Below are 27,926 nucleotides of genomic sequence, written 5' to 3' on the forward strand. Positions count from 1 at the left end.
GGGAGGCTGTGAGGATCATTGTGTGCTGTGCCCATCTGGAGGTGTCTGTGGGGCGTTAAGCTACTTGTAAGGGTGACGTCTGAGCAGCAGACCCAGAGCTGAGGACCCTGGGACCTGGGAAGGGGGTTTTGGGATCAGGTGGCTGGCAGGCGGACCCATCCTGTGCCCTCCCACTGAGAAGAGCTGAAAGGTATGAAGCCAAGGTGAAAGGTGGTGGGCAGTGAGGGTTTGGGGTGGTGTTTATGAGGAAGGGCCAGACACGTGCATGGGGAAAGCTGAGCAGGGAAAAAACAACCAAGAAGCAGTGGCCTCTTCCTCTCATTTCTGCTTCATCCCCACATGGGTGTGTGTGTGCCCCTGATGCATGTGTGCCACTGTGCCCCACGTGTGGGTATGCCAAGTGTGTGTCTGGGGATGGCTCACCTGGGCTGCAGGGCAGATTCTGGTTGAGACAGGAGATGCGTAGGTCACCTCCCTGTAAGATCCGGGAAGACCTGAAGACTACTCAAGCCCATGTTACACAAAGTGAGGCCCAAAGATATCAGAGCCACCCCTGCCCCCCACCCATCAGACATGGATTGAGATTGATTTCTCTCTACCACTATCCCAGGACTTGAGGAATCTGGGGTTGCTGCTTGGGCAGGGCCTAAAACCTGGGGGTTCCAGGTCTGGCACCAGCTCCAGGTTGGTTGGTGGGTGGGTGGAATATATTAGTCACCTAGTCTTTTCTATCCCATGATTACCTGCCCTACTATCACCTCCACCAGGGCAGGAATCTCTGTTTCCATCTGGTTAATGTCTTGCACACCCTGGGGATGGAGAGCTCATTGCCTATCCTGGGAGAAGACCTGGGAGCAGTTGGCAGGATCCTCCCTTCCACCCACTGATAGCTGTGGTGAGGTCCAGCTCCTGAGCACTCATAGCCCCACCAAGTTCTGGCTCTGAGGTCACAGCTTTGACACCACTTACAGCCTCTCAGTGTCACAGAGCCTCCAGGCCTCACCAGCAACCCTCTGGCTATCCCACCCCTGGGCTCTGACCACTCAAATTCTCCCTGGATGAGCCAGGGATCTTGGGACCACCACTGGAACCCTATTCCCCCACCTTCTTAGCTCAAGGGTAGAGTGGTTTCAGTGGGACCCTCTCTCATGCTAGGCAGCATCTGCTCCCCATCTCCTGAGACAGTCCAAGCCTGGCTCCTCCAATGCCTAGCTTCCCTTGTCTTTCTGCATCTTATTCATTTAGGTCCAACTCTAGCTCCTCCTCCAGGCAGCCTTCCCTGACTGCTCCATCCCACTCAGCCCTCCCTACTCTGACCCCACCTTTCAACCCTACTCACCTCCCAGCCTGTGCTCTTCTGACCATCCCATGGGATCGAGGGCTAAGGTTTCTCACCCTCCCATGTCCCCTACAGCCCAGAGCAGGGCTGGGCCCACCAAGGGAGGAGAAGGGACTCAGCCAGGAGTGGGTGAGGGCAGGCTGGAATGAGGGGCCACCATTTGCCTCTCTACTTCTCCCTCCTCCCCACCAGCTACCGCTTGCTCTTGAATTGAATGGACACCAGGCAATCCTGCTCCAGACAGACTCCAGCCGGGGGTTGTGGGGGGGAGGGATGCTGATGTTATTGGAGTCATAAAATGGCAGCTGCAAAGTTCAGTTTGAAGGCCCAAGGCCTTATCACTCCTGTTTATGGTGCCCTGACCTCAATCTGGGAAGGGGAAATCTCTGAACAGGGAAGCAAAAAAAGGAAAGAAAACCTTCAGTGTCTCAGAAGAGGAAGTTTGCCCCGAGGCCACCCTTCAGATCTTCTACTGCCCCTGCCCCCTGGACAGCAGACACAGGGGCTCCTCACTAGCAGCAGAACTGCTCAGGCCAGTGCCCAGCCCAGGGGCGGAGGCGGGAGGTGTCATAGAGAAGGATCAAACCCACGCCCTGCCCTGGGAAGATTCTCCAGCTAGTGAGGGAGAGCAGAGCCAGTGACCTAGGAGGACGAGCCCAAGTGGGTGTGGGATGCAGTGTCCCAGAACTGGGGCAAGGGTTGCTGAGAGGAGCAGTCAGGGCATGCTCCCTGACGGAGGCAGGGCAGGCCCTGAAATGTTCAGCCAAATGGTTGAATCTTCCACCTGAGACCATAAAACAGCCTCTGTTGGCAGGACCAAGGGGCCTCACCCCAGAAGGAGGAGGAAGCCCCCAGCACCCCCCAGGGGCTGGGAATGGCAGGAGTTGTGGGAGGCTTGGCTCCTCTGTCTCCTCTGCAAGGCAGGTTGCTGGGCACCGGCTCCTTGCCATAGGCATTCTGCCCCCGCCATCAGCTTCCAGCTTCTCCAGAAGCTGTCCACAGCTGCCCAGCAGTCCAGCCCTAGCAGGCCACCTTGTGGGATTTAGGAAACATGCCTACAGCAAGGTCAGGCCTCCTCAAGTCACAGGACAACATCAGTTAGGCCTGCCCAGGGCTCCCCGGGGACTGTGCTGGAGGAACACGCTCCATCAGAGGTTTCCACACTCCCATGCTGCCCTGAGGCTCAGTCTTCCCTGACCTTTCTAGAGCTTCCATGATGAGGAGCCTGAGCTGGGACCAGGAGACCAGTCCTCACCCTACTCCATGGCAATGGCCAATTTGAGAACATGTTTCATCTCTGGAAGGGCCTCCATTTCCTCATCACAAAAGGGAGGATGCAAACCCTTGGCCCAACATTGGGGAGAAATGGGAAGAGAGGCCAGCTCCACTCCTGTCTGGGGCAGAGTCTCCCCACTTCCCCCTCACGACTGACTCTGTGAAATGGGCCTGGTCCTCTAGTCGGGACTCTGTGAGATCTGCAGGGAGTGAAAGTGCTGTGTGAGCTATGTGACGGGTCATTCTTGCCTCTTGATCCCCAGCTTGGGACCTCTGTGGAACCCCCTGGAGTCCTCTCTTGCCCCACCTGCCCAGGGGTTTCCAAGGCAGGCAAGAGTCCCGGGGACAAGGGGCATATCCTCATGAGGTGGCCAGACAATGTGGGGGGTGAGGCTCCAGGCCCAGGCAGGCCTTCTCAGGGTTGGGTAGTAGGCGATGCCTCCCCATGAGGCGGGCAGCCTCATGGCACCTCCACCTGGGCTGAGCCTGCCACTGGCCCAGGTCCCTCACTGGGGCCCCTCTAGCTGTGGCTGCAGGGATGGGGCCAGAGGACTAGATAAAGCCCCATCCTTTTCTCCCTTCACCTTCTTCTCAACCTCTCAGGCTCCACCCTTCCCCATCTGACTTCCCAAAACATAACTGTTCTCACTGCACACAGGAAAAGGTACAATACTGCAAACTCTCTCACATACCTTAGATATATTTCAGAATAAAAAGAAATACAGTTTAACCTCTACCCCATGTTATGGATTTTTTAAAAACTTTTCGTGTGAACTTTTTCAAACTTTTTTTAAAGTAGAGCAAATATTATAATGAACATGAACATACCCATTTCTTGGAGTGATGGCAGCAAAATGGCACTGTAGGTATTTCCAGGGCTCATCCCTCCTCAACTTCTAGGTTTGACAGTTACTAACCTTTAAGGATTAATATTTGCATCATTTTACTTTTTTTTTGCTGAAGTATTTTAAAATAAATTATAGACACTATAGACCAAATTATTTTAAGATGCACCTCTAAAACCAAAGGGTATTTTCCTATATACCTATAAGACCATCATCACACATAACAAAATGAACAGGGATTCCTTAATACCTAAAATTCAGATAACCCCCAGCAGCACTGAACCAAGCACCACAAGACGAGCAGTGACACTAACAGGGAGTTTGGACTTACTGCAAGGAGCCTTCCTGCCTGTGTCGTGATGGGACTATCCGGCGGGCTGGCAGGGTGGGTGAGGGGAAGGGCAGGGGGCCTTGAGCAGGGTGGGTGGACAGCAAGCTGAGCTTCACCAGACAGAGTCCAGTGTTATATGCACCCTGTCTCATGTGGTTCATGATGTGAAGATGCATATCTCCCGGAAAGTACCTCTCGCTATCTTAAAAACAGGTTCTTCCTGCACAGGAGGTCATAGGGAGGGGCCAATGTCATCAGCAGATGTATCAGGGACTCATGACTTGCTGTGCTGGTGCCCTGCCCTCTGCAGGTGGCCCAAAACCCACGTCACGCACAGACATCCTATTTGTAAACTGAGCGTCTTCCCCCAGCAGTGCCCAGGATGATTTTCAAGGGACAGAGGATTTAAACCTGAGTCCCTGCTGCCCCTGCTTCTCAGCCATCCCCATCCTGTGGTGATCCTTTGCAAAGAAAGCCTGAAAGGCTTCATGCCCCTCAGTAAACCTTGCAAGAAGGGCCTTTAGATGAGACAAAGCTTAACCTCAAGATGAATACCTTTGCTTGCATTCTCCTAATGCTGAGAGCCCTTGTCCTGGTACCACTCTAAGCTGTGGGAAGTTTTTTCTTGCCCCAAGTCCAAGCCTGCATCCCTATATCTCCCTCTTTTTCTTACCCCTACCCCAAGACCAGTTCTTACTCCACCCTCCTGCCTGCCCGGAGCTCAGCCTTCCCCGGAAGGAGGCATGGTTGGCAAAATTTGGATTTGCAGATATGGGAGGCTTCAGACTATTGACGAAAGGGTGTGAAAATACAGGGAAGAGAGGAGAAATCAGAGTGAATTAGGGGGCAGAAAGAAAGCCAGGCTTGAGACCTCTCCTTTGGTGGGCACAGCTGCTACCTGTCAGTGTGTAGGACATTCAGACTGCCTCGGGTTATGCAGGGCAATCAAGCTGGGGCTAGGATGGGGTCTGAGCGTAGACAAGACAAGGGACATGAGGGGTGTGGCTGGGGCTTTGGCAACAACTGCTAACCCTTCTTGGTAGTCCCCTAGCCTCCTTTACATGGGACCCTTAACACTACCCTGGAAGTAGGTGGCGCTGTTGCTGTCCGCATTTTACAGAGAAGGTGGGGTGACGTGTCCAAGGTCACCCAGCCAGGAAGCGGCAGACAGTGATTCCAGAACTTGTGGACTTAACTAGGCTCTGCTGTCTCAGAAGGGACCCTGCTTCTTCCAAAGAGGCTATGGCATGCCACATGCTGCCCTGGGACTTTAGAGCTAGTTTTTAATTGGTGAAATGTACAAATTGGAAATGACAGCTCAGGGAACTGTCCCACACGTGTGCACCTACCCAGATCAAACTATTATACATTCCTGTCACCCCAGAAAACTCCCTCATATCCCTTCCTAATAAGATGAGTTCTTATTTCAACTTCTTTCAGTGCCCTCTGCCAAGCTGGGAACATATTTCTCCCCTTTTCTGTGACTGTTGGATTTCAAGATTTACCTTACCTTCCTGTGCCCATCCCCATTCATTTCTCCTCTTACTCCTTCTCCTCTCTTCTCTTCGCCACCTCCTCCTTTACTACAAGGTCTCCATCTCCTTACCAATTCAAACACAAAAGCCAAAATGAAGGGGGCCTGGGAAGCTGGGCTGCAGTCCTGTGTGCCTGTGATCACACTGCTTTCTCTCTGGGTCCTCAGTTTCCCCATATGACTCTGTTGGCCCGGGATTTCAGTGTGGATGGGGGGAGCTTAAATAAATCACAGGATGTGAGATGGTCATGGGGGAATGGTAAATGGGACCCTCCTGAGCCCCTGCTCTACCCCCATTCCCCAGCTTGCTCTAAGCATCCCTAGCAGGAAAAAAAAAAACAGCCCTCCTTTGACAAATGTCAGAAGCACAAATCATCCAAGGTAGGCCCCAGTGCTTGGTAGTTCGCAGGCAGGAAGTCCTTTCTCCTGTCTCACCTATTCCAGCCTGCTGCATTTTAGAGCGCTCTCTGAGACCACCCCCTCTTCGGAGGGACTCATGCTCCCCTATCGCCCTGCTTCTGTCTCCCTTGGCTTCTCCTGCTATAGTTCTCTGGCCCTGGATGAGGCTGGAGGTTCTGATTCAAGCGCAGTAGCTGTGGTCTCAAGCTTCCCTTGAGGGAACTGGGTGTGGCCCACAGCACCTGAGCCAGGCCCACCCTGTCTTTCTGAGCCCTGAGCATCTAACAGCTACAATTCCTAGTATCTTCACCCTTTCCCCCACAACCCCAGCCCTTGCCCCAGATCTTAGGGAGCCCCGCATGGAGAGGAGAAAGCCCCCAGCCATATACTCAGGACTCTCCTGCCAAATCCCAGTCAGTCACATCTCACATCTAGCCAACACCATGGCAGGGGACACCAGAGGACCAGGGATGCGACCAGCTTCCTCACACTTGCCTGGGTCCCTTCTGGACTCAGAAATTCCTGTCACAGAGAAGGTACTGGGGCCCAGTCTGGCCTGAAACTCTCACCTCAAGCCAACTGTAAGTTCAGGCTGACTTTGAGCTCACTGGAAGCTCAGCCCAACACAGGAATTGGTGAGGGTTTGGGAGAAAGCCCCGCTTTCTCCTCTCCACGTGGAATGGCAGGAGACAAGGTGAGAGATGCAGGCAGTGGTGGGATTAGGAAGGGCCTTGAATGCCAGTTTTGAAGTGTGGGCTTTGAATCCTAGGCAGTGGAGACCATCAGAGATTTGATGCAGGAGAATGAGGATGGGGATACACGTTTTATAAAGATCCCTCAGGCTGCAGATGTTGGGGCTGAAAGCTACGGCACTAGTCCAGGCAGGAACCGATGAGGCCTGGCCCCCACCTACATCCCCCAGCTCTTCTCCTGATGCCCCAGGGTCCCTTGCTGCAGCCACACCAGGCTTCGTGTAACCTTGAACAAGCCAGGCATTTTCATGCCTCTGTGCTTCTGCACACACTGCTTCTACTTTCCGGAATGCTTTTATTCTACCTCTGTCAAATTCTTACCTAACCTCAAAGGCCCACCTCTACTCCAGCTACAACCTCCCCTGAAACTCTTCCCTGGGATCAGTAGACTTGGCTGGGAATCTGGATGGGAATTTTCCAGTTTTGTGTGTCTGGAGTTCAGAGGGATAATGAGGATGTTTAGAATAGAGAAATAAGTAGAAGAGGAAGTCCAAAGTCCGCCTGAATTCCTCAGTGATAAGGGCTAGAGGGAGCTGCCCTGGCCCTGGCCCTGTCCTCCAAAGGGCAACGGTTGACCAGATGGCCCAAGGCAAGAGCGCGGGATTGATGCACTCCCTACCAGTGGTCAGAGACCTAGGTCCCTCCGGGGATGCGCATTTGCTGAGTGACCTCAGGTCCCTCTTGGGATCTCTGTTTCCTCCACCCATCTCCAGATGGGGCCCAGCTCTCAACTAAATTGTAGTGAACGTAGAACTCATCTTCCAGACCAACCCTACTGTATTCAGGGATACCCCAGGCTCCCAGGTTGCCATGGGGGTGCCTGCCCTTCCTCTGCACATTGCCTCTCAGAAAAATCTCTGTGGCTGCTGGGGGAGCAGAGTTGGCTAGAGGAGTTAACCCAACACCCGTCCACCCTCAGAAAGTACCAGGCAGAAGCCTCCAGGAGCCCTGTGATGCCCTGCAGTGATTGGAAAAGAAGTGTGTTTTGGCAAACAGCGTGGCCATCACCTTGGCTTAAGAGGGCTCAGCAAATGAGAGCATCCATTGTCCTCTCCACAGAGCACAAGTCTGGACTCTTGGTTACAGGGACAGAAAACTCAACTGGCTCAAGCCATAAAGAAAGGTATTGAGTCATGTTGCTGGAAGCAGAGTTGGTTTCAGGCATGGCTGCATTCAGGGGCTCAGACAATATCAAAAGGATCCAGTTTTTCTCCATCTCTTTATTCTGCCTTTAGCTGTATGACTTTCATCATTGTGTTCTACTTGGCAACAAGATGGTGGCAGTAGTTCTAACCCCTATGTCCTTTGAGGTTTCCAGTCCAGTGGGAAAGGACAAATCTACTTAAATGTGCCTAATCTCTTAATCCAAAGTCCCAGGAATGAGCTTTCTGGCTCTGAGGAGCCTGACTTGGACCATGGGCCAGGCACTATGGCCAGGGATGCTCTGACTGGCTCAAGCCTGGTCACATGTTGATCCTCTGGAAGAGGGTTCATCAGAACCCCATGGACTAAGAGTGGGGAAGGATGTAGTTTCCCACACAGAGATGAGGATATGGAATCAGAAGAGGGTAAAGGATGATAGAAGATGTTGCCTACCATCAACTCTGCTTTTATGTTGTGGGGTGCTGGCAGTTGAAAATGGGCAGGAGAAGCAGACAAGGCTGGGGAAGCAGCAGAAGGCAGAACAGACCCTGTTGCTGGAGGACAGTGGGCTGGGAAGGTACCATGGGGAGAAGCAGGCTCCAAGCAATCAAGAGAGGCCAATGGTGAGCCACAAGCTGGGGTGGCCAGTCCCCAGGTTACTCTTCCAGAGGCCACCTCTCAGATCCTTCTGGCCACCCCTCTTCCCATGTCCTAGCCGGATAAGCCAGACACAGATCCCTTAAGACAAAACATGGCAAGTCTTTCCATCTCAGTGACCCTTTGGGCAAGAGGAAAAGCATGTGACCCCAAAGAGGGACCACAACACAGTATTTCCTTAAATCTCGTATCTTTTCTTTTAAACAGCTATACAAACAACTGTATCCTGTTTCATAATAGATTTGGGTTAACTTTTGATATGCCAAGTTTTAAATGACTTACCAGCTAATATCTACTCTGACTGGTTGGTACAGGTGACGGTTCAAAATGGAACCCAGGTTCACCGTGTGGCTTTAAGGCTCGTGGCACACAGGCGAGCGAAGTCTGGGTGCTGGGGAGTCCGAGATGCATCCTGGACAAGGAGGCCTTCCCTGGGACCTGGGCTAGGTCAGCCGTGTTGCTCGGCTGCATGTGGGAAAGTGAGACAATGAGGACCTCTGTGACAATGAGGCTCCACCAAAGCCTTCAACCAGGGATGAGAGATGAGAGCACTGTTGAGGTGGAAGGGACCCAGCAGTGTGGCCTCCTGGACACTGGGTTGTCTGTCTTCAGCTTGGATCCCCCAACCCACTACAGCAACGGAGAGCTCACTGGCGCCTGGGATGCTTATATCTCAGTGGGGCTGACTTACTTAGAATCAGGTCAAAGTCACACTCTTGGTGCCTGCAGGCCAGAAGGGGACCCCGTTAAAGGAAGGAAATAAGGGGAACCCCCCACCTAGGCTCTCCCCACAGCCTGACTGCAAGAAGACTTTGAGTCAGCAGGGGAGGTGGTGGAGGCACTGAGGCCCAGGGAGGTGAGGACCTCGTCCCAGAGTGAGGGGGACCGAGCTGGAAGACACTGAGAGGCTCTGATTCTGGAGAAGTCTCGCTGGTCTCACGCCACAGCCCTGCTGAGGGCTGTGATGTTCTTCTCCAAAGGTAGAGATAAGGAAGACAATGTGGGGTGGCAGCCACTTTCCTAAAGCCAAAGAGACAGGCAAAAGCTGCCACCAGCCCAGTGGTTCTTCCATAGAGGCCTTTACCCACTTTCCCAACCCAGTGGCTCCCAAGACCTGGTTTCTGCTGGCTGTTCCTGGGCAGCTATCACCCCTACTCACATGTTGGCCCCAATGCCAATGTCTCTCCCTGGTGCACAGGTCCGACCCCACCCCTGGTCCCTGGCCAGGGCACAGGGGAGAGAGCTGGGGAAGAAGCCTGGGCTTTCCCATCCCTTCTCCCCACCTCCCAGAAAGAGGGGGACTGATAGGATTGTGAGCCATCCTAGAGGCCACCTTACTTCCTGAGACTCCCCTCTCGCCCTCATTAGATCTGATAAAGCTTCAGTTATTCAGAAGCTTAGGAGGCAGGTGAGGTCTGGGCAAGGAGGACCAGTGTCCCCTTCCCAGCCTGGTGACCCAGGGGACTGAGCACAGGCTCCTAGATTGGGGACAGAGGCTGGAAGATACAGCCAGACTCCTGGATTTCTCCCAGACCTGGCCCCAACGGGGCCCCATTCATCCGTGGAGACTGAGGCAGGGACCAAGGACTCCCAACCCAAGCTGGAGGGTGGCAGAGTCCAGTAGGCCAGCTCTGTGCTCTAAGGAGAGGCCCTCTGACCTCTGAACAGAGTTGTGCCATCCACAAAGAAAGAATGCTGCTGTTCAATAAAAAAAAAGAAAAAGAAAAAAGAAAGAAGGAAATAATGCTGCTGTTACAGCCACAGTATGTCGGAACCACCAGGAAGCCATGACAGGGCCCTCAAGGCAGACCCTGCTTTGGGGACAATGGACAAGAATTTGGGGTCAGGTCCAAGTCAGGGTCAGGCTTCGGTCTAAGATCAAATTCAGTCTGGGGTTGGGATTGGGGTTCAGTCTGGAGCTTGGATCAGTTGAGTAAGTGGGCCGTGTTTGGCCCCATGCTCCTGGGGTCCGAGGATGACAGGCAGGCTGTGGATGAGGCTGATGGGTCCCCCTCCCTGTCTCTGTCCCCCAGGGTGGCTGGGCATTCAGGCTGCAGCAGGAGGAGTGTGACTATCTGCAGATGATCAAGGTACAGCACACGCAGTGCCTGGAGGAGGCCCAGCTGGAGAATGAAACAGCAGGTGAGGCCCCTGGTGGGAAGAGCAACCCCCCTCCCCCTTTCACTTACACCGTGAGCCCAGATCCTGGTCAAATTCATTCCACATTTGTGGGATGGGGATGGCACCGAGGAGCTGCTGGGTGCTGAGGAGAGGGTACTGGGAGGAGCTGGGGAGCCACTGGAAGAAGGAAGGGCTAGCAGGCCTCTGTGGTCCCATCACCCCACCCTAGGTCTGGGAAGCTCCCCACTGTTGGCTGGGGAGATCATACTAAACTGGGGTTCTGAAAAGTGAGTGGAGCCAACTCTGCCTTTGGGGGGGCCCTACCCCTTTTCTCCAGGAAAAGCAGAAATGGCATCCATGGCTGCCAGCCCACCTGAGAAGAGAGGTGGAAGCCTGTGCCAGTGAGGAACCCTGGCCTTGTCCAAAAAAGGGCTGGGGTAGCTGGCTGGTGGGAGCACTTCTGGGTCAGATTTCTCAGCCTCTGACTTAGTTGGAGCTGAGATGCAGAGAACTGGCCCCAGAATACCATGCTCTGGGATTAGGCCATTGTTCTGTGTGAGCATCTCAGAGGGAGACCAGAGGACATTCGGTGACAGGATGTGACCACCACAGGGCACATGGGAGGTCACAGCCATCTGGGGGGCCTAGAGCAAGAAGGGGCCCCAGGCCAGTCTGCACAGGACTAGAAGACTCACCACAGCAGGGGACACTGAGGCCAGGTCTTCCAATACTAGGCTCTGCCAGCCAGCACGACACCCAGAGTGTCATGTGACACAACACATGGAGGTCCCTAGGCACAAACACTGACCTTCCTATCCCAACCCACCCTTCACAGGCCACATGAAGCATCAGCTCATTAGCCTGCTGATAAAACAAGTCAAGGTCACACTCATGAGGCTGAGCACATGGGAGCCCAGCTTCTCCTTTCTGGGAAAGGTCTGGCCTGGCAGGGTGAAGGTTGGTGCCAGGGGCACCTTCAGGTGAAGGCTGCCCAGCTGCAGGAGCAGCCGATCAAATGACAGCACCTTCTAGTCTTCAACCCGCCACCCTGTGTGCCCCACACTTGGTTCAGCAGCTCTAGGGTAAGAAGGGGAGGAAATACAGACAGCTTCCTTGGAAAGGGGCCACTTGATCCAGACTCAGAAGGGCAGGCAGGATTTGGAGGGAAGTTGGAGGCACCATGGGTGACTGCCCATGGAGGGTAGGGAGTGGGTATGGGGTTGGAGGCTCACGGAGAGGGAGGGGGAGGGATGGAGCAGTGGGGTGCCTGTGCCAACTCTGGGCCTCCCTCCCAGGTCACGTCCCTAAGACCCAGCTTGCAGTTTGTTACACTCAGGAGTAGGGAGCATCTTCTCTTCCTGGCTCCCCAGTACCTCCATCTGAGGCCGACAGTTATACACCCCTTCCTGGGTCCTTCCTTCTGGGCCCTAGTGCTCAGGCTCTCTGCCTCCTGCACTGTTGAGTGTGTGTGGCATCATGGATGGCCTTTGCCTCTCCCAGCTCCCAAGGAGAGCTGCCCTCTGTGTCCCAGGCCCCTGAGACTGGCCTGGGTAGAGGGGTGGTGGTACCTGCCTGCTGCTTATGTGCCCCACACCACCACCCAGAACAGGAGGCAGGACCAGGCTGCAGACAGGCCTCAGAAGACCCCAAGGGTGGGATCTGGGATCATGGCCGGCCCAGAGAGGCCCACACCACACACTCTAGGCCCCACTGTAGCACTTCCCAGGCCCTGAGGGCCAGCCACCCTCGTGATCCTAGTGAGGTCACTGCTGGCACAGGGTGCCTGTCGGGTGCCAACATCCTGTCACCAGGCAGCCAGCCTGGGATCCAGAGGAGGGCACATATGGGTCTGTGGGCAGTGAGTCTGCCCTGGCCTTGTGAGGGACTCTGTGCACGTTCATGTCTACACATGTGGGTCTGTAAGTGGCCTGTGTCTCTCTGTGCCTGCGTTTGCTTGTGTCTGGTCGTCCCATGTCCAAGTAAGAGTACACATCTGTATGTTTGCATGTGTGCCTGTGGCTCTATGTACTTGGAGGTGCTTGTCAGTGTGTGTGTCTCTGTGCACACATGTCTATCAAATGACACAGCAGAGGCCCCCACCCTGCCTCACCATCTCCCACCACAGGCTCTGGGCTGGGCTTTCTTTCCTGTTGGGGTGGCAGCCCCCAGTGGGCATGCACAGCCAGCCTCTGTCTCCTGGGGCCTGGTGACGTGTGATGCGACACACATTCAGAGAATGTTCCCAGGCAGAGCCCACAACAATAGGCTCTCCAGGCACCCAGCATTTTCTCGGCTGTCACCCCCTCTCAGCTTCCTGACCCTGCTATCTCCTGCAGGAAGCTTCCCTGACCACATCCCCCCTACTAGCCTCTCTTCCCTGGCTCCCCTGACCAGCACAGTTCATAGCCCAGCCCTGGTGATGCCGAGATTCCCTGAGGAGAAGCATGGCCACCCCCAGCGCAGGGCCCAGCCTCCCTCCCCTCTGTGCTGCTTCTGGTGAGGCTGAGCTCAGGGCCAGAGACCCAGCTCTGAATCCACTCCTGACCTGGGCTACCGCTGAAGATCCAGAGAGCCCAAAGCCTGGCAAGGACCCAGACACAATAGCCAGTCTGCAAGACAGGGTGCCCAGTGTCGTCAGGGCTATTCACGATCCGGCTAAGCAAAATTCCCAGAGAAACAGCATCCAGCCCTTCAGAACAGGCAGAGTGCTAGAGGTTTGCGGGAGACAGAGCTTGTGAACAGGCTGTCCCACTCGCCAGCGATGTGACCTGGGGCTGTTTACCTAATTGCTCTATGTCTCAGTTGCTTATCTGTAAAATAGGAAGGTTAAATAAGTTATTCATGTAAAGAGGGTAGAAGAGTGTCTCTCACATATAAAGGCTACTTAAGTGTTTGCTGATGATATTATTAACAGTCTTAAATCGCCAGCAGGATTTGGCTGGCCTGAAGGGCACCTACATGAGCTTCAGAGAGGCTGGCATAGGAATGGAGAGAGGGCTGGAGCTAGAGGAGGCCACAGAAGACCCCGGCTAGGATGGGAAATAGTGGATGGCGCCCCCAAGGCAGGGAGACTGTGCTCTCTGACCAGGCCCCAGGGATCCAGGTGTTCTCCGCCTTCAGCTGCAGGTGCCACCGGAAGGTACTCCTCCCTGCTGCCAGCCCGCATCAGCACTCCAAGCCCCAAGGTTCTTCCCCAAGAGGGGACCTCCTTCCACCTCCTCTTCCCAGGCCCCCTTCTTGGGAACTCCTGAACCTTCGGACCTGGGCTGGGCTGGGTTTGGCCCAGCTGGCGTTGACTTTGGCTCAGGGGTTGGGTTTCCTGAGTAAATCTGTGGGACTGGCAGGGCTGCAAAGAGACAATTAAACCTCCCTCAGGGAAGGGCATCCAGAGAAGTCCTTGTTTCCCAGGGGCACCCAGACCCTGAACAGGCAAAACCCTGGCATTTGCATCTGCCTCTTAAAATAGAGAGACCCCACTGTGCCCCCTTCAACAGCCAGGCCCTTAAAGCTAATAGGTACACGGTGGGGAACACAGCCTGTGATGCAGGGTTTTCTCTGAACTCACTCCCTGATCATCACCCCTTGTCACAATTCACAATTTGACTTGGTTGGAGGCATGTGTGTTGTTTTGAGTTTTAAGAAGACTTCTCAAGAACTAGGTGAACCCTAATATACCCATCACCCTATTATACCCCACAGCTCCTTTTTATAACAAATATTTTCTTATGCCTCCTTCACTATTATAAAATAAAATTTAGGACACACTTTGTTCTAAATGATGTTATAGCTGTAACGTAAAAAAAAATCAAGAGTGAAGAAATGTATAATAAAATACTGTGTACATATTCCAGCATGATCACAGTAAAAGATAAGGCATAGTCTAAAGGTTGTACCTATAAATATAAATTCTGGGAACATGAGAGCTTTAAATGTAGATTGATATATACGGTGATTGTATCACCAACCCAGGATCATGGGCATCATTGCCATAGGTAACGTGATTTTCCAAAACACTGAACAACTCTTAGTAAGGTTCAGAACACAGCAAACCCCAGTCTTTTCTCCCTTTATTTGGTAGTTGCATTCCTGGAAAACCCATGTTGTTAAATCCGTACAGTAAGTTCCTTGTGTTTATATGTAAAATGGAGTAAGAGTCTAGGCTCTGGTTATTACAAAGGGTTTTCACCTATGCAAATACACAGTGGCTCATTTGAAAATCCCGAACACTACACAATTCATCTTTGTACAAGACCATGCAGGGAGCCTGCCTGGCATCCCTGCTGCCTGCCCATCGAATGCAGGGGGAGGTTCCCCCAAGTTCTGCAACAAACAAAAACCCCATCACAGTACAAAACACCCCCAAGGGGCACTCTGACCCTCACCATGGGGCTATAGTTATGCCTCCTTTTCCGCCATCCCGGTACAGCCCTGTACAACCTGGGCACGGCTGTGCCTCCCCTCTCAAACTGGGGGCTCCCCAAGGTGGGAGCCTGGAGGAGGAGGAAGAGAGTGGGTCCTCGTGGGCTCAGACCCCAGGCTGGAGCACCTGGTGGCCACGCTGACCCATGTGTCCTCTGCCTTCACCCCATAGGCTGCAGCAAGATGTGGGACAACCTCACCTGCTGGCCAGCCACCCCTCGGGGTCAGGTGGTCGTCTTGGCCTGCCCCCTCATCTTCAAGCTCTTCTCCTCCATTCAAGGTAAGGGCCCTGGGTTGAAGGCTGGGAGCTGGGTGGCAGGAGTCAGGCCAGCTGGAGTAGGGGCTCACCTCTTAAGGAAGTAAGAAGACAAATGAGGTGCTAAAGGGAGCTAGAGCAATTGGGGGGTTTTTCTGGAAGAAGATGCACTATCACTAGGTCTCTGAAGGACTCATGGGGTTTGATCAGCTCTTCACAGAAAGATAAGCACATGGGAAGGGCTCCCTGAATATTTGCTCAGCAATTGATAACTGATTGACTGACAGACACTTGAATAAATCATGGCTCCTCTGCTCCCATCGTTTTGGGCGGGTCACAATTCAGTCTTTCATTGCCTGGAAGCAAACTCTGGGAGGCTGGCCTTGCTTACACACCTTGTCAGGTTCTGCTTAGGTAATGTTCACCTATGAGACAGAAAAGAAAAGGGGGAGCCACTTCAGTAAGTGGGCTGTCTTGCTAGTGAGTAATTAAAGTGGGGTATGGTACAGAGTCAGCCATTCTATCATTCAGTGAATGTTCATTAAACACCTACTAGTGTGACCAACGCTGGGCTGGACAGTGTGGGTCACAGGGATAAAATGCTGTCTGCCTGCAGGTAGCTAATGTTCTGGTTGGAGAGACATTTAGCAAGAAAACAAATGCACAAATTGGAACCGGTAAGCAGTGCTGGGAAAGAGAAGGCAGGGAGAAAGGAAAGAGGGAGGTGGGCAGGGCCCAGACCACGCAGGTGTTGAGGACTGATGAGGACTTGGGCTCTTCCTAAGTTTGCTGAGAGGCTCCTGCTCAGTTCAGGTTTTTAATTGATAACTGGTTTCTGTGAGAAGAAAGAATTCCAGGAGTCCCATGAGAAGACCTAAGGACAAGGCAGATGAGACATGAGGTCTGGACTCAGGTGGGGAGCAGGGCAGGGGAGGGATGTGGGACGCTGGGGGATGCCTGAGGGGGAGGGAGGAATCGCACCCCACCTAGGTCTAGTTTGATGAGCTGGGGGAGGACGGAGGCAGGGAAGAGCTGGGCTGCGGTGGGAAGGGGTGATGAGGAGCAGGACCTAAGGAGCCAGAGGATGACCAGTCTCTCCCTCCAGGTTGCCTTTCCCTCTCTGGACTTGTTTCCCTATTTGTAAAGTTGGGGTAGAAGGTGGACCAAATGGTCTCTTTCGGGCAGGCCAGTTTTGCTCCCTGGTGCTGGATGCTGTGGCCTCAGCTATGGAGAGATCTGGATGCCCTCCCTGAGGGAGCAGCCCTAGGTGTGCCATCTTCCAGGCCGGCGCCCACCTAGCCCAGCCCTCTTCCAGGGGGACCCAGCACCTGGGCAGGGAGCGGATGAGCTCCTCCGGCAGCTCTCACAGTGCTCCCATCAGCAGAGCCTGGCAACCGGCCTTTCCTCCAATCCCTGGAAGCACCTGCTAATTGCTTTTCACTCTGACGTGATGCTAATTGCATTCCTCCTGACGGCTCTTCCTTCTGTCCCTGCTGGAATTGTAAAGGAAGCTCCTTCACTTGAGAACCTGGACTCCAGCCCACCATCTGGCTAACCCTGAGGCTGAAGGCCTCAATGGGGTCCACACTGAGCCTTGGTACAGATGAAAGAAAGGCAGCTCTTCCTCAGGTGGGGTCAACCTCTCACCAGAAACCACATAGTGACAAGCTGAATATGAAGTAAACTTTAGCCCCACTCATCCATCAGCCAGATGCCCTTGTGCAGTGAACAACATGCACAGCTATACTTGGCGGCTTTAGCTTCTCAAAGTGATGGTGAAAAATAGGAGATAGGGTTAGGGGCTGAATATGTAAAGGAAAGAGGGTGTGTTTTCCTGGGCAACTAGATGAAGAAGGTGTGACCAATTGATCCTAAATTTCAAAGAGGAAAATTGGCAAGTAAGGGAGGCGTGGGTAGGGATGATGGCAACCCCACATCTCGCCCCTTTGGGTAATGGGGTTGGGGAAGGGATACCCTCCCTGGAAAGGTTGGAAGGGACCTGGTTCTACAGGGAAAGCTGAGGAAACCTTGTAGAAGATAACTGCAAAGAATTACAAAGCAGTCATTTGCCCAGGCTGGGTAAAGAAACTGGGAAGGGGGATGGCCAGGCAAAGACTGTTCCTCAAGGTGCCAAAATGTTAGTGGAGGCCCAGTCCTTTAATCTGTGGTCTGCATGCCTCTCATCTGTGGTGTTTTTGCCTTTAAATATTTGAAGGAGCTTTTTTTTAAGGGTGAAAAAATGGGACAGCTGTTTTGATGAGAAAGCACCAGAGCCTGAATCACCCGTGTCTATGGGCTCTGGGGGACAACTTCTCCCCCAGCGCATCATGGAATCGTGCACAAGAAAGTCTGGTCAACCCAAGATGTTTGCCCTGGCTGGCTGGGATAGGGCACTGGTGACAGGATTTCAGCAGGAGACCCCATGGTCAGGACTAGATTTTAGAATAATCCCTCCAGCTATCTCAGGGTGGGGAGCGGCTTGGAGAGGGCAGGAAAGCAGGGAGACCCATCCGGAGGCTCCCACCTAATTCAGAGGAGATGAGACGGTGCTGGTGTTGAGGAGAGACAGGCTGGGGTAGGACTGGTGACTGATGTGGGAGAGGAGAGAGGAGAAAATGGTCCCTGATTTCCACTTCCCATCACTGAGTGGGGGCATGTGGGCGTCCCTCGCAGCACAGGGTTAAAGTCCCTTGCCCCTCCCTCACGCCCTCTGTATCTCCTTCCATACACACAAGGTCTGTGTCGGTTCCCAGGCCCAGACTGGGGAAGAGACGCTTTGGCTGTCTCTCGGGGTCCCATGGTGACTTCCACTGAGACCTCCTCCAGAGCCATTCCCTCTGAGTCCCAGGCTTTTCAAAGAGGCTGCCCAGCCCCGGAGATGATCCGCTATCCCCTGCCCTCCCCCGCCAGCTGGGCGGGCAGGGCTCCAGGGGACAGGGTGCCCCTTTGGCCACTGCTGGGAGCCCAGAAAGATGTGGAGTCAGGCTGACCTCGGGCTGCATCCCAGGCCTGCAGCTTCCTTGCTGTGTGACCAAGGGCAAGTCACCCAACCCCCCTCAGCCTTGGCATCCCCATCTTTTATTGGGACTATGATAACTCCTGATCACTGGCCTTAACACATTACCATTCCCCCCAGCCCCTACAGAAGGTGTGTGAAGCTGCTGTGTAGACGCTGGTGGGTCACCCAGGCTCATCAGTTTAATTCATGGTGATACCAGCTACCCGCTATGTCATGGGCCTAACCTCACTGAGCCCTCGGCCCTCTGGCGAGTGGGGAGCCCAAAGCCTGAGGCCTTACTTAGTATCCCTGCTTCAAGGCTGGCTGATTTGGCCCTGTCGCCTTTTCCTACTTGCCCCAGCCTGGTGGGGGACTGGCTTCAGGGCCAGGCTGGTGAAAACCTCCAGGCTGGCCCACCCCCACTGAAATGAGGAAAGGCTGAGGGGCTGAGGCAGGGCTGCGTGAAGACTTCTCTCACTTCCTGGGAGCCACCTGCAGCAGTGTGGTTGGGAGGCCTGGGCAGACAAGGGCTGCCAAGGCAGGAAACTGGCTCAGCCCCAGGGCCCCTTCCCCAGCAAAGTCCTTCCTGACACTTCTGGGACCTCACAGTTGAAAGAGACCCAGCCAGCTGCTCCTTCCCGGTGACCTCCCCACCCCTTGCTGTCCCTCAGTTCCACATCCATCAAGTAGACTGACAAGAACCTCTTTCAAACGGTGGCCAGGAGGATTTACAGAAACAGTAAATAGGGAATTACCTGCGGTGTTCTGAGCATAAGGCAGAGTTTAGAAATCTTAAACACATGTGCACAGTGACCCTCCTGGAGCTCAGGACAGCTTGATACCTCCCACAGTTCTGCACCTGGACCCTCGAAATAAGCCCTCCATCACCTCAGTGCAGATGAGGGCCAAGGTTAACTGGGAAGACTCTGGGGACCATACCTTCTCTATCCTGTCCTCCCTGTGTGGCCTTGGGAAAGTGACCAGTCTGTTGGAGCCTTACTTCTCAAATGTGAAATGGGATGACCTTCCTCACTGGATGGTTGAGGGGCTTCAAAAGGATAATGTGCCTGAAGCGCTCTGTACAGCGTACACAGGAAAAGGTCTCAAAGTGTGCTGTGATGATGGTGATGATGTTGGCACTGCTGGTGGTACTGCTGGTGGTACTGCTGGTGGTGCTGATGGTGGTGATGATGATGGTGGCACTGTTGACAATGGCAGTGATGGAGATTGGGATGAGAGTGATGATGCTGTGCTGCTGGTGGTACTGCTGGTGGTGCTGATGGTGGTGATGATGATGGTGGCACTGGTGACAATGGTGGTGATGGGGATGAGACTGATGACGCTGGTGGTGCTGGTGCAGGTGAGAAAGGAGCTAGAGGGCAAAGATGTTGGACCCGTCTTCTCTCTTGGCTCTTCCTCATCACCTTGCCTTCTCTCTTTCCCTACTTTTCTCCCCTGCTCCTTCTTCCTCATCCCCTTACCTCCTTCTCCTACCTGTTCTCTCTCTCCCCTCCTCCTCTCTCCCTCCTCCTTCCCCTCCTCTTCCCTCCTTCTCTCTCCCACCCACCCCTCTCTCCCAGACTCAGTGCTTCTGTCGTGAGTCCTGAGAGAGGAGAGGGGGACCCTTCTCTGGCTCACCCATTTTCTATTCAGCCCTTCCCCTCCCTGGAGAGTGGGGAGCCTCGGGGGTACCCCTCACCTCACATGGCCCCTTAGCAGCCCTGTTCTTTGCTGCAGCCCTGGGCCTCCAGGTTCAGTGGACGGTGCCACTGCCCTGGAGCCCCAGCCTCAGTGGCTCAGCCCCGAGACCCCACATGGTTGTGCTGCGTGATTCCCCTCATGCGTGCCTCCTGCTTCTCCCTGTGTGCAGACTTCAGATCTGCACCCTCGTCAGATGTCATCCAACCCCCACCTGCCTCCTGCCTCACGTTTGGTCCCTCTCCAGGAGCTCATCTGAACTATCCCCAACCCCAGGACCCCTGATAGGTGTGAAAGGAAAGCCAGGCCTATGGGCTGGGGCCCCTTGCCACAGCCAGAGGCGGTTGTCTGTACCCACAGGACTAAGAAACCATCTGCCGCACCAGGGTCCTGTGACCAGGGTTAGCATTTGGCTCGTGGTTAGGGTCAGGGATCACTCCGTGCCAAGGATCCAGGCCGCCTGTGACAAGGATCAGAGTTTACATTGCCCTGGGGTCAAGTTCAGACATGACAAGGGACAGACTGAGCCCAGGAATGTCCACTCTGAGTGTCATCTGTGTCAGTGGGTCCCCTGGCAACCCTGGAGGGGCTTCTCCCTGCCCTAGGCTTCCCCGTGACACCCTGGGTGTTTCAGAGCAGCTGGAGCCTGATGCCACAGGGGTGCTGGGAGAAGGGCTGAGCACAGACAGCCAGGCCCCAGGCCTGCTCCACCGGCCCGCCTGCTCCACCGACCCACCTGCCCCGGGCCTCAACCTCTCTCCTCTCCGCCCCTGCCCTCCACCCAGGCCGCAACGTGAGCCGCAGCTGCACAGATGAGGGCTGGACACCCCTGGAGCCTGGCCCCTACCACGTGGCCTGCGGCTTGGAAGACAAGGCATCGGGTTTGGATGAGGTGGGCCTCAGTACACCCCCCCACGCACACGCCAGAGTGTCCTGGCCTGCTCACTCCTTCCACTGTCTCCCACCAAGGGGCGCACTGCCTTCTGTGTGGGAGCCAGGACTCCCAGGGTCTGCCCTCCCTGAGCCTCCTCCCTCTCCAGGACCACATGTCTTGGGGTTCATCCTCAGGCTCCCCTGAGGGGGGGCAGAAGGGGCTTCCAGGAGGATGACCCACAGCAGCAAAGCTGAAGCAGCATCCTCAGGCCAGGCCACCCCATCCCTGTACTACCTTGTGGGAGCCTAGCTCCAGCCTGGGGACGGCAGGGCAGACAGAGCCCACCTCCCTGTCGCACACAGAGGGGAAACTGAGGTGCAGATCCCAGAAGGAAACAGCCTCAGATACCCAGCAGCCAATCAGGACCGGGTCAGGGACAGGACCATCGTCCTCAGTCCCAGGAGCCCTGGGGCACAAGTGGTCTCTATAAGGCTGTGCGTCCAGGAGCCAGGGAAATATTGCTGGGGCGGCTGGAGTATAATTGGAGTCCTGGCCTAGGTGCCTCTTGCTGCTATGGTGTGTGAATACATGTGTGCACGTGTGTCTGTCTGTCTGTGATGACATCTGTCCCACCTACAACGCCCTTTCGCAGACAGGGCTTTTACTTCTCCCCAGAGGGCAGCAACTTCCTCAGAGCCTTCAGAGCCCACCAGATCCTCAGGCAGGATCCATATCCCCTAAGTCCCTCCGAACCACTGGCCTCCATTCTGGCAGGGTGTGGGAGGTGGGGAGGAAGGAGGGACTGCCCAGTGATCGTGGCTCTGCTTGTGTGTCTGTGGGGAGGGCTGGCAGGAAGTCCTTGGGGTCCAGCTTTGTCCCAGCCCCACAGAAGGCCAGAATGCCCTCCTCCTGCTAACCCCAGCCCCTGACAGTCCCAAATGGGAAATTACCCTCTTCCCAGTGTCTTCTTCCCATTCTCCATTCCTTGCCACTCGGCAAGGGGGCCTCATGTCAGGGTCTGAAGGGCAAGTGGTCTTGTCCCCGAGGATGCCCAGCCCAGAGTTGGTCCAGAGAGGTGTTGGACACATGACTGAGGAATGAACGGATGGACCAATGGAACGTGTGAGGTCTTTGCTCCTTCCCTCACTGACATTTCCCTCATGAGGGAGCAGAGAGAGGGCCTGAGTTCAACCCCCACTCTGGGGTACAGTCCTGTCTCATCTGTGGGAAACCAGGGGTCAAGGGGGTCTGGGGACTGGAAGGGGAAGCTCAGCTGCTCTTGGGAGCCCTGGGCCTCAGCCTCCTCATCTGCCAAAGGCAGAGATGGGAGGCCGGATGTAGAGGGCACCCGCCCCTGCCAACTCCCCCTGCGTGGGCCTACCCCACCCCACCCAAGATCCACTTCCCTCTAGCAGCAGCAGACAATGTTCTACAGTTCTGTGAAGACTGGCTACACCATCGGCTACAGCCTGTCCCTTGCCGCCCTTCTGGTCGCCACCACCATCTTGAGCCTGTTCAGGTGAGGTCCGGCCCCAGCAACAGACATCAAAGCAGACCAGCCAGGTCACTCCTCACCCAGGCATGCTCTGCCCCCAGGCACACACAGTCCTGCCCCAGCCCTCCTGCCAGGTCAGCTTCCCCTAGAGACAGCAGGCTGCCCAAAGTGTTCACCTGTCTCAGCCTCACTCGTCACAGGATGGCCCTGCACCTGGGGACAGGGCACCAAAGGGTGGGGCCTGTGCCCTGCAATGCAGCACCTAGAGGCCAGGCTGCACGTGAGGAGCGATACCTGGGGACAGGGCGGGGCCTGCATTCAGAGGCTACAAGCTCCCCCAGCCCCGCCCTTGCTCAGAGCACTGGACAGCGCTGGTTCGGGTGGGGGTCTGAGGCCCCTTCAGCCTCCCAGATCTGGCTGCCACCCCCAGGAAGCTCCACTGCACGCGGAACTACATCCACATGCACCTCTTCATGTCCTTCATCCTGAGGGCCGCCGCTGTCTTCATCAAAGACTTGGCCCTCTTCAACAGCGAGGAGTCGGACCACTGCTCCAAGGGCTCGGTGAGAACCTACCAGACCCACTTTCCTCTACCATCCCTCAGCTGAATCTCCTCTTCTCCCTCTCCTTCCCCACCTCCTCCCTCCTGCCTCTTCCTCCCCTCTCTCCTTCTCCAAAGACGGGCCCCTCTGACCCCACCTGCCAGCTCCTTGAATCCCCCTCCCCTCCCAGCAGCAGGAGATGGTGCTGGGCCATTGGGAGTTCACAGATCTCCTCCTGCCGATGAGAAACACCTCAGTTCAGTGGGAAATGGGACACTCTATGCCAGAGCCCACAGCCCCCGTCCCACCACTGCTGCTAACTTCCCATGTGAGCTTAGGGAACTCCCTGCCTCAGTTTCCCCACCTGTGCAAGGACTTCTAAATTTCTTTCCAACTCTCCCCTCTGCTACCTGCACACCTAGGGCTCTGCTCACTGTGCCACCCTGCCTACCCCCTGCCCCCCGCCACGGCCATCTGGAGCCTATCCAGACATACACAGCCTTCCTGTTTGTTCTTCTGCCATCAGTCACTTCTGGACCTGCCCAGGAAAGGGAGGTTAAGAGAACATTTATGGAATTCATTGCCCACCACTAAGGAGTCCATCTCCAGGTGATTCTGAGCCCAAGGTCCCCTCCCTGAGTGCCCCCCGAGCTAAGACTGAGAGCTTGAGATCAGCCCTGGCTCCCATCCACTCCTTGTGGTCAGTGACTCATTCATTGCCTCATGAGCGACCTCAGAGGCAGTGCATTATTTCAGGGGTCAGCAGTACCTTCTCCTTAAAGACTGAAATTGAATCTCTCCAGAGTGATGGTAAAATCTCAGGCATCTTGACACATGGGAAGGAACATGCAAGGGAGCCACCCTGGCCATTCCCAGAGCTCCTCAGAGGAGCTGGGAATCAGGAGCTGGGCTCAGACCTGTGCATTGTGAGCCTTGGAGCCCGGGGAGCAGCCTGCAGCCTCCGGCACACTTGTTAAGGATAATTGTGGAAAACGGCTTCCCTATTCATTAGCAGCCCTGTGAGGCTTTTCTAAGGACAGGAGAAGCACAGATAATCATCCTGCTAAAGAGCTGAGTTACTCTTGTTGTAAAGCAAATGGGGGAAGATGAGGGAAACAGACAAGCCTGTAGCAGGAAGGACTGAAGTAAGACCTAAAGAGGGACGTTCCAACTGTTGGGAGAGGAGGGTAGGCTGCTCTCTGAGGATGTCTCAAAGCCAAGGGCGCAGGAAGGGAGGGTGGGAACCTGCATTCAGGGCACAGGGAGGAGAGAAAGCAGAGGGCATCCTGGAGGAGGGTGGCTTTAAGCTCTGGCTCACAGGTATCTGGACTGGATCTGAAATGGGATACTATTTCTGGGAGAAGACAGAGGGTCCAGAAGAGCTTCTAATCATGCCAGATGGGCTGTCCAGAGTCCCTGATTGCTCTGCTCAGGGGTCTCCCTGACTCCTCATTGTCTTCACCCACCCATTCTTCCACTAGATCCTTTGGCCCCCAGGAGGAATGATCATCCCTCTCCTCTCCTCTTTTCCCTCATTTCTCCTCCCCCCTGCATCTTCCCTCTTCTCCATCCCCATCACCCCAACGACTCTATCTAAGCCCTACTCCATGGCCCCCAGCCCTACACATTCAAGGGACTCTTCCTAATGCAAGCAAGAATGCTCCCTCATACCTCTTCCAGCTACCTTCAGTCCTAATTGGAATAAGATGAATGAGCAGGTGGTAGGGGAGGGTGGGTTAAGTGGGTGGGTGGGTAGATGGGTGGCTAAGTAAACAGGTGTGTGGATGACTGAGAAGGTGGAAGGATAGATGGGTAAAGTAAGAACAACTGGCTAGATGAGGGGTGGGTGGGTAGATGGGTGGATGGATGGATGGGCAGACTGATGGACAGGTGACAGATGAATGGATGGATAGATGGGTGGATGTAAGAGTTGGCAATGGATGTCTAGTAGGTGGATAGTAGATGAATGGAAAGATAGGTGAGTGTGTGGATGGACTGATGGATGGGAAGATGCTGGATGCAGATAGATAGATGATGGATGGCTGCATGGATGGCAGATGGGTAGATGGATGAGGTGGCAGTGGATGTCTAGTGGGTGGGTGGGTAAATAAATGGATAAATGGATAGGTGTGTAGTTGGATGACTGGATGGGTAGGTGGGTGGATAGATATATAGATAGGAAGATGAACTGATAATAAACTATTGGACAGAATCAAAATCACAAGCTTATTCCAAAGCATCAGATGATTTAAAATTAGGGATAATCGGAAAACCACTGAGTAAATTTTTAAGGGGATAATACAAAAACAACAAAGAGATTAAGTTGGCTGTACTGCAGATCTGTTTGTCACCCCAGAGATGTGGGCAGGCAGGGACCCCTGTCAGCTCCACTGAGGCCCTCTCTGCTCCTCCCCCTGTAGGTGGGCTGTAAGGCAGCCGTCGTCTTATTCCAGTACTGTGTCATGGCCAACTTCTTCTGGCTGCTGGTGGAGGGCCTCTACCTGCACACCCTGCTCGCCGTCTCCTTCTTCTCCGAGCGGAAGTACTTCTGGGGGTACATATTCATCGGATGGGGTATGGTACCAGGGAGGGCAGCTAGGCTGGGGACAGAGGGGGCGAGGCCTGGGGAGCTCACTAGGGGGTGGGGGCCAACCCAGCCTGCAGCCTTAGGTCTTCCTGCATGGCAGGTCCTACATTCAAGGCGCTCAGCCAAGGGTTGAGAAAAGTCCCCTCAATGTTTGGCCACAGGGTAGGTGCCCCCTGGCTGCAGAGCACCCCCGGCTGACATGTGGGACAGACAGGTTCCCTAAACATCCTTCCATTTCCCCTTTAGCCCTTGAAACACACAGGGCCACTGCTAGTCAATACAGTACCTCTGATAAAATGAGAAAAATACTCCCCCTTTAGGTGGACACAGCCCCTCAGGCCTTCAGTTTCACCCCCTGGGTGGAGCATCTTAGCCAGTGAACAAACTATGCCATTGCAGGTGGCAGCACTGGAAACCCACCCTCCCCTCTCTCCCTGGTTCTTCCTCCTCACCCTCTCCCTCTGCCTCCCATGCCATCTCCTCCGATTCTCTCTCCTTTGGCCCTCACAGGGGTGCCCAGCACATTCACCATGGTGTGGACCATCATCAGGATCCACTTTGAGGATTATGGGTGAGCTGTCACCTTGCTCCCCCCCAACCAGCTGCCATCACTCGGGACAGTTCCCCTGGGTGGGATGAGGGGGCCCTGGGAGTAGCAGACTCTGGACCAGTGGTCTCTAAAGAGTCTGGGGGCAGAGCCAGCGACAATGGAAGGACTGCTCTTTCTATCTGGCTGAGGACAACCTCTCTGGTTCTCCCCCCACCTACCTTGCCCAGATGCTGGGACACCATCAACTCCTCACTGTGGTGGATCATAAAGGCCCCCATCCTCGCCTCCATCTTGGTAAGGCCCCCTCCCACCACTCAGGGATGGAGAAATGGAGGCCCAGAGTGGGTAGACAACTTACCAAGACCCCATAGGAAATTTGTGTCTAGGTTAGAACTGAACCCTCAGCTTCCCAACGGCTAATGCGGCACCTTCCCCATCCCTTCCCCACCAGCTCCCCCTCTAAAGTAGAGAAAGCGGAAGGGGAGGCCCAGCCCTTAGATATGTGGAGTGTTCCTGGATCACTTTCCCCAAGGGGAAGAGCTAGGGGAGAGGTAAGATGGAAGGGTAAGCAGGCCCTGGGGAAGCAGAATGGCTATCTGCCCGGGGGGCTGGACACCCTGCAACCCTGCTCTGACCACCTGAACTTGGCCCCCGCCCACCAGGTGAACTTCATCCTGTTCATTCGTATCATCGGAATCCTGGTTCAGAAACTGCGGCCCCCAGATGTCAGAAAAAGTGACAGCCGCCCATACTCGTGAGTATAGGCCCAGGGCCCCAGCCTTCCAGAGATCCCCCAGCCCCAGTCCTCAATCATCCCATGTCCCCTGGAAGTCCCCCTCCAGAGTCATCAAAAAGTCACCTTGTTCTTGCCCACCTTCGCCTCCACGGCCTGGCTCGGTCCACAAGTCCCCCTGCCCAGCCCCACCCTCCCCAGGCCCTTGAGCCCCAGGTCTGCTTCTCCTGCATGACTTACCTAGCGACTGATCTGCCCGACTCTGTATCTGCTGCCAAGCCAGAGGGCTTGAGAAGACGGTAGATAACGTTTGTCCTGTTCACACTATGTGTCCAGTCCCAGGCATGTGCCTGGCACAGAAAAAAAAGGGGCAAAATAAACGCACAGTAGATGAATGCCCTGGGGTTTCTAGGCATCATCTCATTTCATCCATACAGTCGCCTCTAAATTGTCCCCATTTCACAGATGAGGAAACTGACACGCACTCCTCCTCAAGGGCTTCGGAGCACATCACCTTGGCAGGGGGAGGGCACAGGGTCCATGGGACAGGGGTCATATCCTTGCTTGGAAAGGTGTGAGGGCTGTTCTGTGCTTGGGGGGACTGGAGCATAGGCAGGTTTTCATGAGAACAAGGCTTACAGACAGAACAAAAGAAAATGAAGGGGGTGACTGTGGGAGGGTAAGTAGGTCTGAGTGCCCACAGATAGGAGCGGGGGATTATCAGCTGCACACACAAGACAAACCTGGAGCATCCCACAAGGGCCTTCGGGTCCTGGGATTCTAGAATGTTCTCCTTGGCCTGGCTTCTCTCAGGGGAATCTGTGTTCTGGTTCTAAGATTCCTGGTTAGAATGTCACGAGCTGCTGGATTTAGGATTCTATTCTAGAAGCCTGTGATTCTCCCTGATGAGACTAAGACTCACGTTCCTGGTGTGATGGCACCCCCTCTCCTTCCCCGGGGTGTGGAGGCGGAGCTTCCCTTCCAGTTTGAGAAGGGAAGGCCCTGCAGAGGTCTGCAGTCTGCCAAGGGGTAGCACATCAAGGCCTGTGCCCCCTCTTCCTCTCTTTCACTTGGGGGACTTTGTTTTCCCCAAAGTACAACTGCTCAAAAGGGCTTGAATCGGAAACAGAGCCGGTCATCGCCAGGTCCCCGTGGGTGAGGTGGAAACTGAACAGCTGTCGGCAGGCAGACAGGGCGGAGGGAGTAGGAGACGGAGCTCCCGCGGAGGGGCTGTCAGCGCCCACTCTCCACCTCCCCACCAGCCTTCAATTTAAAGAAAGCCTCCATCTGTCAGCCTCGGGCGCATAGGATAGGTTTGCAGTCAAGGGGAGGTGGGCAATGCTCAGGAGGATATGGGTCTGGCTGCGAACCAGGTCCA

The 27,926-nt window shown here is 54.8% G+C and overlaps 1 protein-coding gene and 1 long non-coding RNA gene across 5 annotated transcripts in view; one reads left to right on the forward strand and one right to left on the reverse strand.

The window, feature by feature from the left end:
* Nucleotides 1–27,907, reverse strand: LOC140686732 (uncharacterized). Of its 2 annotated transcripts, XR_012060590.1 has the most exons (6): nucleotides 27,292–27,907; nucleotides 26,789–26,898; nucleotides 8,558–8,740; nucleotides 3,443–3,531; nucleotides 424–475; nucleotides 1–45 (listed from the first exon to the last, which is right to left on the reverse strand). It is a non-coding gene; the product is annotated as an uncharacterized lncRNA (long non-coding RNA). The 2 variants fall into 2 exon arrangements; XR_012060589.1 differs by lacking the exons at nucleotides 1–45; nucleotides 424–475; nucleotides 3,443–3,531; nucleotides 8,558–8,740 and adding an exon at nucleotides 14,446–16,564.
* Nucleotides 1–27,926, forward strand: part of VIPR1 (vasoactive intestinal peptide receptor 1) — a 32,183-nt gene that overhangs the window by 544 nt on the left and 3,713 nt on the right. The window contains exons 2-10 of one of the 3 annotated variants that reach the window (XM_031686757.2): nucleotides 10,309–10,417; nucleotides 14,988–15,095; nucleotides 20,553–20,659; nucleotides 22,054–22,160; nucleotides 22,567–22,699; nucleotides 25,099–25,252; nucleotides 25,776–25,836; nucleotides 26,043–26,109; nucleotides 26,478–26,569. In XM_031686757.2, the coding sequence (XP_031542617.1) occupies nucleotides 10,309–10,417; nucleotides 14,988–15,095; nucleotides 20,553–20,659; nucleotides 22,054–22,160; nucleotides 22,567–22,699; nucleotides 25,099–25,252; nucleotides 25,776–25,836; nucleotides 26,043–26,109; nucleotides 26,478–26,569 (938 nt within the window). Of the gene's footprint in view, nucleotides 1–10,308; nucleotides 10,418–14,987; nucleotides 15,096–20,552; nucleotides 20,660–22,053; nucleotides 22,161–22,566; nucleotides 22,700–25,098; nucleotides 25,253–25,775; nucleotides 25,837–26,042; nucleotides 26,110–26,477; nucleotides 26,570–27,926 lie in introns of those variants that run through there. The other 2 variants (XM_031686758.2, XM_072941062.1) reach the window with 2 other exon arrangements.

The sequence above is a fragment of the Vicugna pacos genome, chromosome 17 (assembly GCF_048564905.1).
Source record: "Vicugna pacos chromosome 17, VicPac4, whole genome shotgun sequence".
NCBI classification, from domain to species: Eukaryota; Metazoa; Chordata; class Mammalia; order Artiodactyla; family Camelidae; genus Vicugna; species Vicugna pacos.